The sequence below is a fragment of the Halyomorpha halys genome, unplaced genomic scaffold, assembly GCF_000696795.3.
Source record: "Halyomorpha halys isolate HHAL.00 unplaced genomic scaffold, Hhal_1.1 Scaffold12.1, whole genome shotgun sequence".
NCBI lineage: Eukaryota > Metazoa > Arthropoda > Insecta > Hemiptera > Pentatomidae > Halyomorpha > Halyomorpha halys.
The window spans coordinates 1949994-1970443 of NW_027109908.1; the positions used below are offsets into that span (position 1 = coordinate 1949994).

At 30.2% G+C, this 20450-nt stretch overlaps 1 protein-coding gene across 1 annotated transcript in view; it reads left to right on the forward strand.

The window, feature by feature from the left end:
- The window catches only part of ths (thisbe), a gene marked incomplete at its 5' end in the record, with an annotated part of 31177 nt that extends 12524 nt beyond the window's left edge, over positions 1-18653 (forward strand). The window contains 2 exon segments of the mRNA XM_014418417.3: positions 12192-12298; positions 16487-18653. Of these exon segments, the coding sequence (XP_014273903.3) occupies positions 12192-12298; positions 16487-16783 (404 nt within the window).
- Positions 18654-20450: the final 1797 nt, after the last annotated feature.

Below are 20450 nucleotides of genomic sequence, written 5' to 3' on the forward strand. Positions count from 1 at the left end.
TATATATCCTGTTAAAACAGTTCAGAACTTTTGTTTAACTGAAAATGTTACCTGTTGTGCATGATGCACAATCTTGGTAAAATAAATTTGTATGTATAAATACAACACTTAGTCAATGTTGTACTTTCGTATTACCTGTATTAGCAATGGAGTTACATTTTGGATTAGTTCACAACTAGCTTCATAAAATTTTAGAGTGGAATAAAATCAAGGATGTCAACGCCCTCTAAATCTTATTTATTCCCTTCAAGAGTCGGTTTATTGTGTTCGGTTTTATTGCCAACCTTTATTCGTTTCATCACTCCCCTCATAAAAATGTTTGCTTATCTGAATGATTCCTTGGAATGTCGGGAATGTTAAGATCATCTCTCGGCCTGACAGAATTGATTTTCGAGAAGACATAAAATTCCCTCTTGGTCTTGGAATTAGGTAACCTAACCTAAAACACATTCGATATGTCTTCATCATTCCTTCATTAATGCCAAGACATTGAATACGATTAAACTAAAAATTAATTGATTTTAATAAAAATAAAAATGAAATATTAATTATTCTATACAATATTTGTTTTCCTATTCCATAAAAAAAACACAAAGACAAATCTATAGCACAGAATTATTTCCTTGCAATTCAACAGAAAAAAATAACATTTATTTGTGCGCGATAACACAAAATATACTCTACGCTTTTAAGAAGGAATAAAGACTCCCCTAAAAATTTACAATGTTATAAATATTGAATAATTTTAAATATTAAAAATATGTTAGTAAAATAATATATATATAATAAATATATAATTGAAGAAAGATAGAAACAAATAAAAAGTAATATTTATGAAAATTGTAAAAGAAATAACTGACTTATGCATTGAAATAATTAAAACTGTACCATTACAACCAGAACCAGGCGTGTAGTACTGATACTACACCAACGGTTGGGCTAGGAGGTGTTTTGGTCAGAATCACGCTAAACTGCTAGATTTTTACCAAAATTAAGGGTACACTTATTTGACGAAGCTGGGTGGACCCCGGAGAGCTCCTGAATTCATAGAACTGACCACATTAAAACCACATAATTATAACATTAAAACAGAAAATAATTATTTTCCACGGCCGGATTCAAACCTGCCTAAACATATTAATTACCCTATTAAAAAAATAGCAAGCGAAAAAATAAAATAAATTAATTCCGAGTTCATAGCAAAATGTCTAGTTATAGTTAAGGTATCTACTGCGATTAAGGTCTTAACTAGTTTTGAAAATATTTTAATTTTCCTTTTTCTTGTAGACAAAATAAATGTCGAAAGTCTCCTGACTTAGCTGACTGAACTCCATGACTCAGGCATATAAAACATGTTGGGAACACAATTATGTAGAAAAACAACTATTTCCATCGGAAATAACTAAGGAGCAGAGTCTGTGGACCGAAATATATATATATATATATATCGAAATCAGGTTCATATTATAACATTCTTCTCTACTTTATTTTAATAATTAACACACTTCTTAAACTTCCTGAGGTAAAGCCGAGCTGGTAACTAAAAAAAAATCCATGAGAGCGGGATGGAATAGAATGATATGGTTGTTCTACTAAGAAGAGGAGACCGAAGCTCGTTACCCCTGACAAGACAGGTAGTGATCCTGAGGAGAAGAATGCCAGGGGCGGCACCGTCCAGTTTGAGCACTTAATTTGTCGGGGGAAAAATACCGCGTGACCGCGGCGCACGTGACTTGGATGCAGAACTAGAAGGCTTTGAGAAGACGTTTAGCCGGCAACACCTACACCTTAGCTCTTACGACATAATATCATTCATTGATTGCTTCAATATCAGCAGGCTGACAGATGGTACCTCTTTGTCCTGCCCACGTCACTACCGAGTCCCCACAATGGATAAGCCTTTCTCAATGCGAGCTGGTGACAGTAGTCGGGGGGACGCCAAGCCGTATCCAAAGCTTCATCAAATTTACACATTATAACACTATTCTCTTCTATATTAGCGCAGTGGATTCTCTAGACATTTTTTATTATTTAAATTTTTCGTTTAACACCTTCCTAACAATTAGACCATTAAAATATTACATTTGTAAAATTAGAAAAAATAAAACAACAAAAGATTAGGCTGAGCCATCTAATACCCATAATTCCTCTCCAAATGAAAATTTAAACTACAATCAAAATCTATGCTTACAGCAACAAACCATGTCCGAATTCCACATTCCAAGAAAAATGAATTCGAAAATAAACTGAATTTCCAAAACGAGGATAGAGATAAATTGGTGTGGTTGAGGAAAAAAATAAATAAAAAATAGTCACAAGCTTCTAACCACATTGTTTGGTTTTACAGATAAAAATTTAAACATTGACGTCTAAAGTTGCTACTTAGAAAATAGACACTGTTTGTCGCTCTAAGCTATTATTATGTATTATATTAAAGATATTATTTAAAATGTTTATTTTAATTTGATTTTTTTTTATTCGACTTTCTTTCCTTATAATATCTAATACATTTCAAATAAGTATTTATATTCTAAAGTTTTATTTTTTTAAATTGTTAAATTTTTATAGTAAGATGATAGTTGACTGTATGAAGTAGATTGTCCAGGTGGCGGTCAAGTATACTATTTTAATGTTAAAATAGTAAAAAAAAAAAAAAAAAAGCAATTTATTGTAAACGAACGTTTAGCCCCATTTTTATATATAAAAAATCTTTCCTTTCCTAAGGGTTAACTTAGGAAGTAGGGACCCTCTTTTCTATAACTGACTTCCCCCTTTCTTCTCAGTTGTTCTCAGAGTTCCAATCTGATGGGTGGATTATTGTTTATTTTTATCAGTTTTCTTAATATCCCCCTTTTACATATTACTATACCTCACCTATTCCATATTACCATATTCATTTATCTGTTGTACCTTATACATCTAACTCTTTACCATATTTATAGCTAATTTTAATGAGTAGTAGATCTATATTTAGAACTTTTATCACTCCTGGTTATATTTATTAGGAACTTGTCTGTTAGTCTACTTACATGTATACTTCCTTATATTGTTATTGTTAATTCTTTTTTATACCCTTTATAAACATGACAATTGTCTTGAAATGTTTTTAATTTTAATATTTTGTTAATTTTAAAATGTTTGTATCTTTTTTTTTTCATTTCACCCAACAAAACGTTGGTTCAGAATAAATAGTTTTCTTTTACTATTTTGATACCTTTATTTATCACCATCCGGACTATCTTCCTACAATGTTAAATTTTTAATTTTTTGATATATCCTTCCATATGTTATAAAATAAAAGTAAAAAAATAAAATAAATTAAATTTTTACACGTTATAGAACATTGTGAAATCGACATCGGTTCTTCTTTCCAAAAAAAAGTTTTTCATAGTAAACTAAAGTCATGGAAGGGCGGTAAATTATCTTTGAAATGCAGACTTGTTATTCGTTATTCCATAATTGTCAACACATCGATTCCTAAATCAGCTGGATAAGAAAACACTCTGGACGATGTATAGGAAACTATAACATGTGTTAGAAAGTTGGCGCCGTGCCGAGACTATGAGTACCAGATTGATGGTTCATTAGGTCCCGCCAATGCCATCTATCTATCTCTTGTCTCAGGATCATTAGAAGTTATACGCCGAGTCACTTGTCTATATATCATCGCAAACTGTGTATATTACCTTATCAGAGATTATGAGTATTGTCTAATCCGGCTCAATATTAAATTTAAGCAGGGGTATACTTGAAGTATTGTTATAAATATGCTCTTCAGATTTTATTATATGAAAACTGGAAACATGATCAATCTTCAACATCTTCATTTAAGTATAATATTCATTTTAAAAATAATTGGAAAGATTCAAGAGAAGACATTCTGTGAAGGTTAATGCCATAATAATAGATAACTGATATATAAGGAAGCCAAATTTTAACGACATAAGAGGAATGATAAAGATACATAATAACAAGAGCAGCACAACAAAAGAATAAAATCCTTTTTAACTAAATATTATTTTTTTTATTTACGATTAAAATTAATTATTGTAATTTAAATTAAAAATAATAATATAAGCTGCCACTATTAAGTGTGATTAGTATCAGAGTTCTAAGCATTAATTAATACAATAAATAAAGACCAAAACAAGAAAAAAATGAAATGATAACAATATACAATATATATATATATAAAAAATAACAACAGAATAATTTAGACATATGGTAAATATGGTAAAATTAAGTATAAGTAAAAATACAATAAACCGAATAATTATATAAACAAGTTGAGGATTGTAAAAATATAAAAATTATTAATGGCAAATAACCAAAAAGTCGGAATAATGTATAAAGACAAAGTCATATAAAATTATATTAAAAAAATATATATATAATCCTTGAATTGGAAGTACTTAAAAAAACAAATTTTACATTAAATTATTGGGATGGCCAACAAGGGAAGGAGTGGGCATTTCAATTTTTCATACAAATAATTAAATTAATAAAGCAGATAATATAATCAATAGCAAAAATAATCAGCAGATAATCAATAAAATCAACAAAAGCAGAGAGGTGTATAATAAAATGGTGATTAAAAAATAAATTTAAAGTTAAGATGACAAAAAAAGTTAAATAACAACGATAATATAAAAAAAGTTCATTAGCAGTACTAAATTATATGAACCCAAATACTAAAAAAAGAAAAATAATAATGAAAATAAGTAATAATAAGAACAGCATAACGAAAGAACTGAAATATAAACATATTTCAATGAAGAATTATATAAACAAAATGAGGATTTTGAAAAAATAATAAAGACAAATAGTCAAAAAGTTATGAAAATATATGAAGATAAAAACAAATATTAAATTAATATAATAAAGATAAGTATATAGCCCATTTTAAATGTACAAAAATGATGACTAAAAATAAATTTAAAAATAAAAAGTCTATTAATAAATAACCATATTGAGTTTTTTGATGAGTTTAAAATTGGAAAAGATATATAATATCAATCAAATATAATAGAAATTTTTATCTTTAAGTAATGATGCATAAAATATTTTTTCTTTAGATTAATCTTTTTTTGCCCTCCAGAGCATTCCTGAAAAACTAAAACGAAGGAAAATCGAAAACAGACATCCGTCATCCAGACGTAATGAAGAGATATTCCATCCGTACACGCACCAAAGCGATATGGACGAACCATCTATTCGAAATATACGAAAAAAGGCTTTTTTTAAACAATAATTTTGAAAATTTTAAAAATAACTATAAATAATAGATAACAATACTTTAATTGTGACCAGTAACACTTACATATTCAAATAAGTTATAATATTTGTAATAAATACTTTATGTAATTGATACAGTTATTTTATTTCTAAAATATATTTTAAAACAAAATTAAACTTGATCTAATAAAATCATAAAGTCCAGAGATTAACTGAAGTAAATAATTGACTACGGACAAAAGCCCCTTCGAGATAATAGAAACCTACCCGCATTACATACAACCTTGCTCCTAGATTTCATCCATGATCTCTTTATTCAATTGATAATCTGAAATTAAGGTTCTATTTCAATCGAACTGAATAAACAAATTAATTTTTTTTTTAAATAAAATAAATTTTAAATATACATTAAATTAATTTATATATTTTTAGACAGATTTTAATTCAAATTAGAAATTTGAAATAGTTTAAGAGAACATTGAGTTATGTCCTTAATGCGCGAAATCTAAAATCATCATTATTTCATTAATCCATTACATTTAAAGAATTATTTATATTTTAAGACAGAATTACACCAATAAACAATTCCGAATAAAATATCAATATCAATCTAACATGCACTAAAAACCCAGGTAGCAAAAAACCTGTTAATTTTAAGTTATTTCAAAAAAGAATATTAAAAAAATTAAGAAAAACCAAACAGGAAAGTAACCACTTTCTAAATAACTTCTGAAACATAATATATAAAATAATAATAATAATAATAATAATTAAAAAAAAAAAGTACACGTTAATTACAAAGATAAAACTTTAATTAATTGACAAATGCAAATACGTTTACAATACACTTGTAAATTTTTGATATTAACTAAACAATTAACAGACCTGGAGAGATGTGATGGCCAAGAGCTTTATGTCTCAGAGCGCATGGTATGGAGTGCTCGCTTAGAACAGTTATAATTTATTTAGTTTTCAAGGAAAGAAAATAATTTAAAAGTGTTGAAAAAAAAAAAATTATTCTTAAAAAAAAAAATGTATACCTACAATAGTCGTGAAAAAAGTTATCAATATAATATATACAGTGTAGGAGATGACTATGAGAACAATAAAATGTGGAAACGTCATGAAATAAGTTATATATGACATGACAAATAATGATATATATGATGTATCTTGAGGCCTTCAATAATAAAACAACTATATTGTAGCGACGTTTTTTGTTTTTTTTTAATACTAATTATTAACCAATAATGTGGATAATTACCCATAATTTTCACTAATGTTACCGCACTTTAAACACATATTTTAAATGAGAATCTGTGAGTACTGACACAAAATAACTCCATAGTGTCTAGCTTCCCTTGTTAACCTGTTTATCCGGTCAGGTATAAAAAATAGGAGTGAAAGGTTAGTGATATTTAGGTGCATTTTAAAATCACAAAATTGGTACACAACAAAAAAATAATAATCACCCACATAATTTAAATGGTTGTATAAAGTCGTTCTAATGGTTAAGATACACGATCATCACTTGTTCGAAGCGTAAACGTCTAATGACTTCTGGAATCAGACAGGACTTTTATCATATCTTGTGAATTTGGTTTTTGGCCGAGTTCATCTGAGGAAGATAAGACTTGGAACCTTCGGAACCAACTTCCTATTTCGTTTCATTTAATTCCGACGCGGCCAATTAATGAACCAAGCCATTCAGACGAAAGTTCTCCCAGCGGCTTGAGGACACACGTGCGCCCAGAAGTTGAAGAGCATACGAGAGGAGGGCATTGGAAAGTGGTGTACATAAATCGAACACTGAAGCGTACTTCTTTTTTCGGCTTAATTAAAAGTCCGACCTAAGTAGGTTAGAGTCACATATGGCGCCTCGGGATTCTCTAGATTCCTCCCTCAGCTAACGGATTAGTAAATTACTTAGGTTTATTGATACCTTTTAATGAGAGGAGGTCCGGACACCCACGCGGCTCGATACCATCGCAGGGGCTCCACGCCATATGGTCGAGCCTCCAGGAATTTCTTATAATCTCATATCTAGAATTATTTTTCAAAGCTCAAATATCAAGTATACAAGAGGCGAATATTGTTTCCTAATTTTTTTTCTCCTTATTTATTTTTATTATTTTTTTTTTAAAGTGAAAAATTCGTGAGACGTGTCGTAAAAAAAAAGAAGAAAGAGAGAGAACGTTTCTTGCGTCGTTTGCTTCGGGCGGCGACCTTTTTATTTAATTGAACATTACTCGACTTTCGTAACAATTATCGAAACCGAAAATGAACTCCATTTTCTTCCATCACGTACAATTTTGCTTATACACTTCAGTATCACGTATAATAAAAATTAAGATTTTCGTGTAATAAAAGAAAACAATCACATTTCAAACAAAGCTTGTATGTTTATTCAAGAAATTATAATTCAAATATTAAAAACTTATGAAATTGAAAAAGTTTAGATCTGCTTGAAGTACTAAACGCAAATATGTTCAGTCCCGCTTCACTCTGGGTACCTACTTGGAACTAGGTTATCACTTGATTTCAGACAGTATTTACTTTTGTATTAAGATCTTATCGGCGTGCTTAGAAAAAAAAAACTCTTCTCACTACTTCAGTACCAGTTATAAAAAATAATTAAAAACAAATTCGAGAATCTCTTCAATGTTTTATAATTTTTTTTTTTGTAATATAGGCATGAGTTTCCAAAAGTTCTACAATCTATTTCGTTAATTTTCAGAATTACACTAATTTTTTTTTTCATTTGTTTAAAATTACTATTTATATTTTTTATTTTAATATTTCCCTTCTTTTAAACATACATTTGTATATAAAAGTTAAACAAATTTTTTATTTGTATTGGTTTCAAATAACTGTAGTCAATGTAAAGAATTATTATATTTATATAAATCTAATGTATTTTACTTCATTATTTTTAATTTTTGCGACGGTTTAAATGAACTCCTTTACAACTATTTTCATTGATAAAAGAGATAGATTGAAATGTTTCATATTAACATCTCTTTTATGTTATTATCTCTATAATTTTTTTTAAAATTATTTATTTAATGTAATTTACAACTGTACAAAATAATACAATAGGTAAATATGTAGTATGTTTCATATACACTTGAAAATCTTGGGAAGGAACCACCCATTGGTACTTCAAACATTAATTTGAATTAGAAGGTCCCATGGCCATCTTCTTCTCTATAAAAATTAATTTTATTTTCTGACTTTATCATAAATAAGCTTAACTTATTTAGTATGCAGCTCTTTTATATAGTTATATTAAATGACATTTGTCGTGAGATTAATGCTTAAAGATATTTAAATCATTTGCGGAAATAATACAAAATGAAAAAACAAAATTGCTATTTCTGGATATCAAAGTTTATCATTAGCTGACAGATATACATTTCGAGGAAAAAAACATACTCCGAAACGTATTTATATCAGTTGATTTTCCAAGAATATCGGTAAGTGGAACTGTGAACAATTTTAATTTTAATAAAAACTAACCAAACAGGAAAATGTCCTTACAAATTTAATTTTAATATCTTTTATCTATAGGAAAGAACTCCGAGAAATAGGTCGTGTATTTCAAACACTGCAGACCATTTTAAATTGTTTTAATTTTTTTAACTTCAGTTATTCACTTATTTTACTATTATTTATCAACCTATGTTTATTATAAATGCATATATTATTTTATCATTACTATTTCATTTTTAATATATATTTTTTTAAATTTATTTATTAATTTTATGCACAAATAGTATGACTTAATACTCATTGCTCTTGAATGGGCTCATTGTTTTATTTCAATAAAATGTTTAATATATATGGATATATATTAAAAAAGGCTCTTCCACCAAAGTATTAGTTTTCCATAGAAGATTAATGAAGCTATCTACGAAGTAAATAGAATATAAGTTAGACATTCAAAATGTTCTATTGCATGTAAAATACAATCTATTTCGTCACTAGAGTTATTTTGACTGTCCTTTCTAGATCAGAAAGAATTGAAATTGCACAAATGATGAAACAACAGAGCAGACCAATCACTTCAGCAGCTGAGGTATGTTCGGTCTTTGAACCCATCGAGATGGATACTTCGAAGTACAATTTCATTTCAAGATAAGCTATCACCGGCATTTAAAAACTGCAATTTAAAAAACTTGATGTAACTTTTCAATGACGAATAGCAATAAAAAAGATAGTAGCAAAAGTTTCTAAAGGTCCCATAAGACTACTCGCCCGATATCTAGGATAGGACCGTGGGACAAGATGCCTTTGGTTTTATTTGTTTTTTTCTCTTTTTTTTTTATGCTGGTTAAGTAACCCAAGCTGCCGTGGTCTGTTTGCTCTATTGTCTCAAGAGGTTGTGTTAATGGAACCCTCAGTCAAACATCTATTCGGACCAATCCTTTATCTCCGCTTACAACTTTCTATCCTCAGTCCCCTAATATCACGTCTGGGTCTTTGTTCTCCAGGAGTCCGCTATTCCCTTCCATTACTAACCGATTCTAGGTCCCTTGTCAGGGAAATATGAACTGTTTGCGTTTGTACCAGGAAATATAAGGCAGAGCACCACTAATGTATATTTGCTGCACAATATTTTGGGAAATTATAAATATAAATATTATTCTCTTAATATTACATCGGAATAATTATAACAATAATAACCTCCGAATTGACGCAAGACAATTTTCGTCAGTTTTCTTTTTGATAAAACTCGTTGACCGTGATTTGAATTTAAAGAAATCCTCTCTTCTTTATAACTAGGAAGTTCAAGTATAGAACTTAATAAAGAATTGATTTTACTCAGTTTTCCGCTCCCCAAAAGATAATTTCTGGATCCGTCCGTGTTATTAAATTGATTAAACAGGCAAACATTCCCTCCTAAAGTGTCTCAAATCCCAATAAATGAATAACGAGTCTGGCGCAGTCTGGTCAGAAAATTATAAGAACAAATAATAGTGCACCTCACATAAACAGTCTAACCAAATAGAGATAATACGTCTGTTATAGACGACTCAACAAATAGAGAAATAAAAGATGAGAAAAATTTAAAGAAAATGCAAGTAAAATTAATGCAGTAGATGAAGGTTAATATAATCCTCCTCTTTAATTTACTTCAGAATGGCCGAGTGCACATTGAAACAGAGATAGCACAGGTACTTTGCTGCTACTTGCAGTATAGGTCATGAAATTATTTTATTAAACATGCAGTAGAAGAGAACAGCGAACATTGAGACATGCACACTGCCACTGCATTGCACCTGGCTCTATGTTGCTCAAAAGGGATAAACAAAACTCAACAGGTGAGGGTTTAGCCTTAAATTCGCTTAAATACGACTCAGTTTATGATGAATGAACAGTTCAGGGGTGGGCTAATCCTTAAGTTATTAACATACCATTTTCACTTTTTAAAGACGGGTTTTATTGTTTAAATAAATTGATTTCCTAATTCCTCTCGAATCCAATCCTTATAGTCCAAAATCCTTCGTAAAATCCTTAATGCTCCCTACTTTGTCACAAATCAAATCATCCATCAGGACCTCAATATCCCCTATGTTGCCGATTAGGCCAGAACCAGATACCAATCCTTCCATAATAAACTTCCCAACAACCCAAACCAACTCGTTTCTAACCTGGCTTCTCCTTCACTACCTAATCATCCTCCTAGACGTCTGAAAAGAATATGGCCTTGAGATCTTCTCCTTTAGAAATGTTTTTGGAGTTCTATGAATGAGTAGATTCTCCACATGTTTTTATCATGTCATAATATCACTTACAGCAAATTTACTTGATGTGTATATATGTATACAGTTGTAAATATCAATAAATAAATTATTTAAAAAAAATTGTATCTATTTAAGTCTCAAAAACTCTATATTAATATTTTAAATTATAAAGAGTTATATAAATAACGATAAATTCATACCTCATGTCCAACTATTAAAATCTTTTGCTGGCTATTCTGTCCAACTCTAATAATTTTAGTAATCTTTAATAAACTTCTAATTACAAAATAATCTTACACTATTATCACTCACTTATCAACAATGTTATTTAACGTTTAAACTAACATTTTCTAATTTTATCAATATATGAATAGCAAGAAGAAAATAGATTAGTTACAAAATTAAAAAAATCCATTTGTTTTATTAACTATTAAAATCGAATTTGGCTATATGTTTCCAATACAAGTTACGAAAACATCTCCCCCTTAACTGGTTCAAAGGTGACATGCCTTCCTGGTGGGCGTACTCGCCTGTTGGTAGTTGTTATGTTGACTGACCAACTTAAGGCTGCTCACAAATGTTGATTTTACTTTTTAGTACCCCGGGCAGGCTTTCACTCCGTCGCCGAAACGTCTCAACACGTCCGATGGATGGGAAAGCAAAATCTATTCAGGGAAAGATTGTTTTTCGAAGCACCTTCTAGCAGAACACCTAGAAAGCACACAATTTTCTGCACGTCATCAAAACAAGAACGGTTTAGGACCAGGAAATTCTGTACGCAAAGTCATGGATCCTTTTAAAATTTGTGAATTTCTAGTCATTGAATATGCTTGTTCGGTTTTGGAGAGAGAGGGGAACAAAATAATATTTTTTATGTTTGCCTTTTCATTTATCCAATCTGATCATGAAGTACAGGTTATTAATTACATTATAATAATAAATTAAATACATTATAAATTAAACTTCTAAATAGATACCTTCCCATTCAATACAAAATACATACTAAAACAAATTCACAAGATTTTGCTCAGATTTTTTTTTTTAATTTAGTACTCTCCCTAATTAAAATTAAAATTTAATATTTAATAAAAATTAAAATTTAATATTTTAAAAAAATTAAAATTTTAATAGTTTTACATTTAAAAAAAAATCATTCCAAAACAAAATTTGGAATTGTAACTTACACCACTTTTGCCTTCTTTGTTACAGAAAAGCTGATCATTCAGTCCAGGGACTACTCTGGAAAATTACTTATATATGGAGAAAAATCCAGAAGATACCTGTGCTTCAACCCACGCTGGAAATTAGTTGGATCTGTAAGTTCTTTACATTTTATGTATTTTTTAAATATATTAAATTGAAATAATAAGAAACTTAGAACTGAAAATTTTGTTTATTTTAATTTGTTTGAAATTTCTTGTATTGTTTTTGGAACTGTTAAATTTGTCTTTTTTTGTCTTTAACTTGATATATATTCTATTATTTATAACAGGAAAAAACCTAATTTATAATTTTTGGCAAAAAAAACTATTATTCGAAAATAATTTGGAACATGAATTATCGCAAGGTAATAGTGTCATCTCATTCTTAATTGTCAAGTTCGTTTACTATCAAACATTACACTTCACTCCATAGCAAAAGTATACAATTAAAATTATTAATGTACCTCTATTACATAATTGATAAAAATAACCTAATTTTAAGAACAAGCAATGAAATGGCCCTACTTAAAGGTAACATATATCGAGGAAGCAGGTCAAGGAAGACATCCTCAAGCATTGGTCATTGCCGATATAATTTCATAATGTTGGCACAACCTCTGTGATTTTCCACTGTTCTACAAAAAAGGGGGACGGACTGTCAAATATTGTTAAATTTTTTTCATAAAAATGTCACCCAAACTGCCCAATAAAGCGTTGACATTTAACTTCACACTCGTAGGATCCTTATCAAGCTTCTCTCGCAACCTTAAAATCTCATTGAACGCTGTGATGCATTTAGCTTGGTATTCACTACTACTCTCATTATAACTAGCGAAATAATAATATTCTGACGTATTATAAACGAGGAAGCCATTTTTTTTAGGTACATTAATCATTTCAACTGTATACTTTGAGAGAAGTGTAATGTTTGATAGTAAACGAACTTGACAATTAACAATGAGATGATACTATTACCTTGCGATAATTAATGTTCCAAATTATTTTCGAATTATAGTTTTTTTTTTAGTCAAAAATGTAAAATTAGGTTTTTTCCTGTTATGAATAATAGACATTTTATTGGCGAATCTAATCAGACTTGAAATAAATTTTTCAAAACTGCATACGTTAGAGAATATTATAAAATGCACTTTAAAATTGTTGAAAATGATATTTAAAAAAAAATATTGTTATAAAACTTTAACGAAATAATTTTTTTTTTTTAAATATTTATTTATTGCTGTTTACAACTGCACATTATAATACATTTATTAAATCTGATCTAAGTTAAATTGGAGTGTTACAGGCGTGTAGAGAAACTACCCATTGGTAGCACTCTAATGACGAAATAAATAAATATTTTCTTAATTTTTTTTTTGTAATTGAATACATTACAACAAAAACTTATCCTAATATTGATAAATACCATTTACTCTCTAAATAATCGAAACAATCTAATTAAATTATCACAAAATAATCAAGTAATCCCTTCAATAAATATTTTCAAATATAAATTTTATGTTCGAAACAGTATTTCAAATAAGGAACAACCGCGGCGTTTATTACATTATCTGGTCATTGTCAAGATATATGACCCTATTACAGACAGTTAGATAAATATTCTGCAATAACATAAACATATTGTTGGTACTAATTATACGATAAATGTTGAACGATAGGACGAACATTTTCATAATTAAGATAACTGATTACCGCAATAAATTCCGTGGCATGCAACATCCTCTGCTGACCTTGCTCATACATATAAAAACCTTTCATTGCAATTATATGGCCAATTAAATTTATCGCACAGTTAAATTGACGATGTGCATTCCTTAAATGCCGATCTAGAATGAACAAGCGACAAACATTTTATTGGCAAACCTAATCAGACTTGAAATAAATTTTTCAAAAACTGCATACGTTAGAGAATATTATAAAATTCACATAAAAATAGGTTAAATGGTAATAAAAAAAAATTAGTGTTCCAAAACTTTAAAGAAATAAATAAACAACTTTATATTTTAAATTAATAAATATTTTCTTATATTTTAATTTTTTTTTTTTTTTTTGTAATTGAATACATTACAACAAAAACTTTTCCTAATATTGATTATGGCTGTTCAATGTTGTTGAATTTCTCATTTACATATTTAACATACATAATGTTCACTATAATAAACCAAAAAAAATTGGTTTTTGGTATTTTTAACTGTCCCAATTTGTCTATACTGTTCATAAAGCTAAAGAGCGGATTTTACATAATTCTTTCTGGTTTCTTCTTGATCCAAGCATTAATTATTTAAAAAATAAAACCTCAAGTGACTCAAATATTACTAAATAGCTAACCAGTCTGTTAGTACTAACTTGTAGCAACATTTTGACAATCCAGAATCAGGACCGAAAAAGATAAGCATAGACAGTACTTCTTTTCTTACTTCCCGGCTTTGGACTTCTCAGCCTCGATCCTCGGGATCCCAACCACGGAGTTCCAACTCTTTCTTTTCTTTTGTCCAAGCCTGAAGATGTGGTCCGTCCATAATAGTCTGAACATGTCTCTAAAGTTCTATCCAGTTGACCTGTCTTCCACAAACCTCCATTGATCTCGGCTTTCATGATGGCCGATCAACTTCAGCTGCTTCTTGGTTGGAGTGCTATTTTCCGGAGAAATTTCAGTTCAGTTGTTGTAGCACTACTCCATTGCCTCTAATGGGACTTAGTTTTGACTTCTATAAAGAAGACAAAGTAGGTAGGCGACCTTTACATCTTATAGATCTCACGTCAGCATTCCAAAACATGCACATCAATGACTTATTTATTCAGGAACTTTAAAAAACTTATATTTTTAAATTTTCAACTTTGCAGTTTTCTAACCACTGAGTACTTCAGGACAGATTCATCTCTCAGTTCATTAAATCTATAACGTGTTAAAAAAATAAGCGTCACATTCCTCAGTTCTAAAAATAAACTGTTTGCCACGTTTTTCAGCTTATTTCTCCTCGAAAACTAAATACCTGAAAGATCGCTCGTGAAAATTTCAAAAAGCTACAAAAGTGAAAAAAGAGAGTATCCAAACCGCGGTGAAAACGTAAAAGGCCACGTGAATTGAACGTTTACCGATCAGTAGTCTGCTATATAGGGTCCATTTGAAAAAGTTGGTTATTTAAAATATTATAAAAATAAAATTCGAACTTCAGAAAATTAAATCAAAGAGTGAAATAGAGACATAAATATTATTAACAAATAAAAAACATTATTATAACATATTAGAAAAGCAATAGAGAAAGATTAACCATAAAGTAACTGCAACTAAAAATATTTCAAATAAAGTTTCCATAAAAAATGCTGGGAATATTTGTACTTCCAGACCTTTATTTAATCACCAGCACAAGGACTAATTAAATTATTGTTAATAATACATGATCCTAGAAAATAAGTTAGTACTAAACCTCGTGTAAAAAGTAAATGACGTTACGTAACCGAAGCATTTCACAGTCACAAACCTCTTGCATGCAATGATAAGTTTATCGCTGTACCAGTCACTGGGTGGGTATCCCATAGAAAGATAATGCCAGTTTTCTAGTTTTTACATTATACAATGATTAAATGATTGTTTTGAAGTATGCACTAGGCAAACATTATTCTTGTAGTGCTTAAGCGTACTGAAATGGGCTTGAAAAGTTGAGGGGATAAGTAACGATAGTTTAGTCGTAGGAAGTTGATCAAAATGTAGTTGAGAGCATTGTGTTACATCTGTCCTGGATGTGGATTTCGATAGAGTAAATGTAATCTTAAACGAATTCATGTCATTAATTTATGCTAACGCAATGTTCCTATCTTTTTTTTTTAATAAACACCCTGCAATTTCTGGCTTCTCCGGAGGCTTGCCGATACCGGGTGTTTAAACCCTCTCTGATATCAGTATTTCCTAGCGTCCAACAGTGATTAGAACACACAATCCACAAAACCTGCAAAACTACCACATCCCTTCTATCTAACTTCCACCTGAACTGCTCACTGAACTGCTGACTTTGATAAGTCCAAGATGCCTCATTCTGGAACTCTAACCCTTCTGTCATACATCATGCCCCACCCTCAAATCCCTTCCTTTCATCAAATTTTCTTCTTCCAATTAGAATAATCATATGCTACATTTATTACCTATAAATATTACTTCCCAAACATTTGAAGTACTTTTTGTTGGGTTTATTTACTACTTTTAAGTACTTTTATTTTAATAAATTTAAATAATGCTATTGAGCTCATTAAAAGGCAATTCTAATGTTGCAATTGTTCTGTTTGCAGAAGAAGGTGCGGGGACGACAGTGCTACTTCAGGGAGGAGATGGTAGTGGGCGGCTACTACAGGTACCGCTCCACACTCGACAGGGACAAGTACCTGGGCTTCCTGAGCTCCGGGAGGCAGCTGCGGGGGAGGAAGCCGCCCAATCCCAACTGCCTCAACTGGGTCAAGATCGACTTGGGCTTCTCGATAGGAGCTCACAATGAGGAGATCTCCAAGGGGTCGTCCAAAGTCTCCTTGGAGATGTTCGCCGACCGGCGGGTGAGGCACAGCGGCAAGCATCGCCTCCACAAGGGCTGAGTCCACCCACCGATTGTATTATCTTTTATCTAGCCGTTCCCATTCCTTGTTTATAGTTAGCACTTACACGGGCGCGTATGTCCCTCCCTTCTACCAAAGAGGAACAGTGCCGAGGCACATGAGGAACCTTAGTCATAAGATCAAGCGGTAGGCAGGCGTTTGGTTCTTTCCATTTTTTATTGGAAATAATGTTTCAGTTCGAAAGGATCCTTCAAATTTTTTAAAACTTCCCATTTCGAGAACATCTCCAAAAACCGGTCTTCCTGACAAACTTCGTTATAATTTATACAAAAGTTGTTTTTTTCATTCCACGCAGTATTATTAATGATATAGGAATGAACTTACTAAAAATTTTCCATTTAACTTAACGATATCCACTAGCTGGATATTGAGAATTTTATGGACACGGAAGGATCTAAGACACACATTTACATCTGCTAGAAATATTTTCGACATAGATCTTGATAAAGGAGTAGAATCTTTTATTTTATTGTCCATTGGATTCCCAGTATGCGTCCGTGTTGATTGTTGTTTATATTTTTTTTTGTATTTTTTAATAAAAAAAAGCTGCGTTTTTGGTAAGTGAAACCATTTATTTAAAAATATAAATATATTGTCTACTAGTCCCTGCGTGTTTTGTACGGTTAGATGTGTCATAACGCCATAAGGCCCCAGCACTAGAGAACCCTTTGTGAACTCTTAGTATGTAAAAGAGAAAGTATTAGATATTTGTACACATTCCAAAATAAAGGGTGCTTCGAAGGCTGAGCCGTTTCGCTTTAGTTTAGGCCGCTGCTTCACGGATACACTTTTTTTTAATGGCTGTCATAGACAATAAAAGTTCAGATTGGATGTATCGTTCAACTGTTTATTTGGGCTAAATATTAATAATAAAAAAAAACTCTTGTAACACAATTTATAATAGCTAATGCAATTGAATAATGAAATCGGCTTAAAAATACGTGAAATATCGCCTATCCGTGCATTGTGTATATATATGTGTATTTTTTTTAATATTATATTTGATTTCAATTAGAAGTCTTTTAATTATTTATTTAAATGCTAAATGATAAAATAAAAAGTATTTATAAAATGAATAAAAAATATATAAATGTTGCCTTTAAATATTTTATGTACAATTTTTGTATAATAGGAATAGATTTAGCCTGTGTATTAAAGATATTATCCATTCCTTGTCATCTGGACATAATTTATTTATTAAATGGTTCTCAAAACGGATTGTGCGTTCCTTGCTCCAGTATTGCTAAGTGTTGTGAGTCGCTTACAGCTACTACCTACTCTTAATGTTACAATGATATAGCAAAAGCAGAATTTGTCAATAGAAATTATCAATAGCTAAACCAAGTACCCCTTAAACATTGCTTAGCGAGAGTCAATCCTATAAAAATGTTTGAGGACACTTACTGCTTCTGTATGTAAATTATGAAAGAAATGTAATTGCTTATATAATAAAAAAAATTAAAAAAAAAAAAAAGTACCCACTCTAAACCCCATATAACAGATGATTACCAAAAAATAGACTGATCTGCATTAAATGTTAAGTATGTATTGTATAGTTGTGTATGCAAAACCCTTATCTGTATGCATTGTATAGATGATATATAGATTAAAATGCGCTAGCTCTCAGTTTTGTATAAATCTATTTATAATGCAAACATTATTCTGGCTGTACTGCCATAATTATTAACAAATCTTATATTATAAGTTTCTATTATTATTGTATTAATACATAATAATTTTTGTACAGTAATTTTTAATACCCTTTTTTAAGTTCTTTGTTAGCTGCTCTTGAGGAGTGTCGATGTATTTTGTTCTGTATAATTCTAACAGTATTATAAAAATAAACTAATAATATCGTTTACCTGAAACTGCATTTATCCATTTATAAACCTCAACCTTATTCCTATAAATATTTTATTTTCACATATATGAAATAATTATTACAAACTTCCAAGGGATGAGAAAAATAAATATTGGTCAAATTATTTTAAAATATAGAATAGCTAATTATTTTGGTACCATTCCTGGATTTTTACCCATTAAAAACTTTTAGCGATTAAAATATAAGCTAGAAAAAAAAGAAGTAGGTTTAGAAGAACTACTTTTCTATTCTATAATTTTCTTTTCTAAAATCGCTATTTTTCATAATATTGAAATTCTATAACTAAACTGTACTTATTTTATTTTTTAAAACATTAACGATTTCTGTTGCATTAATAGGTGCTAAAAATCAACAATTTCAATAGGGTCTTCATCTGAAAATCATAATCAGGGTCACTATCAGAAGATTTCAGATTTCACTACCTAAAAACTCAATAATTTTTTTTTTTTATAATATATTTATTGTTATTAACAACTGTATAAAAATATATACAACAAGTAAATTTTCTGTTAGTGATAAACTAACATGATACAAACTCCATTGATAGAACTCCAATACCATTTCCAGAGGAGAAGATCTCGAGGCCATCTTCTTTTCAGAAGCCTAGGAGGATTATTAGGTAATGAAGGAGAAGCCAGGTTAGAAACAAGTGGGTTTGGGTGGTTCAGAGGTTTGTCATGGAAGGATTGGTATCTGGTCCTGGCCATATCGGCAAAGTATGTAACGTCGTGGATTCGACTTGATTCGTGACAAAGTAATGAGCATTAAGAATTTTAAGGAGGATTTTGGATTGTAAGGATTAAATTCGGGAAGAATTCGATAGTTTAGTGGAGCCCCAAAGCTCAACTCCGTATGCCCAGATAGGCCTTTTATAGTTATTTAGATCAGTCTTTTGTAATTGATTGGTAATTTAGACCCTTTGTCTAGTAAATGTAATAGTCGGAATCTAGGAGCAGTTCCCTGTCTTGTATGAGGATTCCGTGTCAATTGTTTGTTCAAATGTAGTCTAACTAACGGATCTGTTCGAAAGGAATAATTGGGGTATTATTAAATAATAGTGGGGCAGGAGTTGATGGGTTAAAGGCGAATGATAAATGTGATTTGATGGGATTTATTGGAATTAATTTTAATCCTCCTGTTTTGGTCCTATTCTTCGAGGATGGTGCTGTGGGATTGGAGGGTTTGGGGTAAACTGGAAAGATCATTATTCACTAACTGTATGTTGATGTGAGGATATTGTTAAGATGGATTGAGAAGTCAAACTGTAAAAGGATAGGACCAAGGATACTACCTTGAGCTACACCATAGACTGAGGAAAGGAGAAGAATAAACGCTGTTATGATATAGTTGAAATAATCTGTCGGAGAGATGAGAACGTATAATGAGGGGGTGAAGGAAAAACGTATGGACGTACAGTTTTTATTTTATTACTTTTTACTGACTACAATAAATAATGAGACATATTTTTTTATGGAATCCTTATATAATAAATGACTGAATCAGTTAATGAATTGAAACAAACAATCAATTGTAGATCGATTTTTCAATCGATTTTCGAAAACCAATTTATAAAATTCCTTATTCTAAGGGATCGGACAGGGTGAGAAAAAATTATTTTTTTTTTACTACTTATAAATCCATTACGGAGGGGTGGGGAGAGAAAGGGGGATAGCCTCCGTCGTATTATTTTATTTATTTATTTTTCATACAGATAGTTTGATTATGTTCATCTTGTTTATTCTTTTGTTTCTATATATTTTCAGA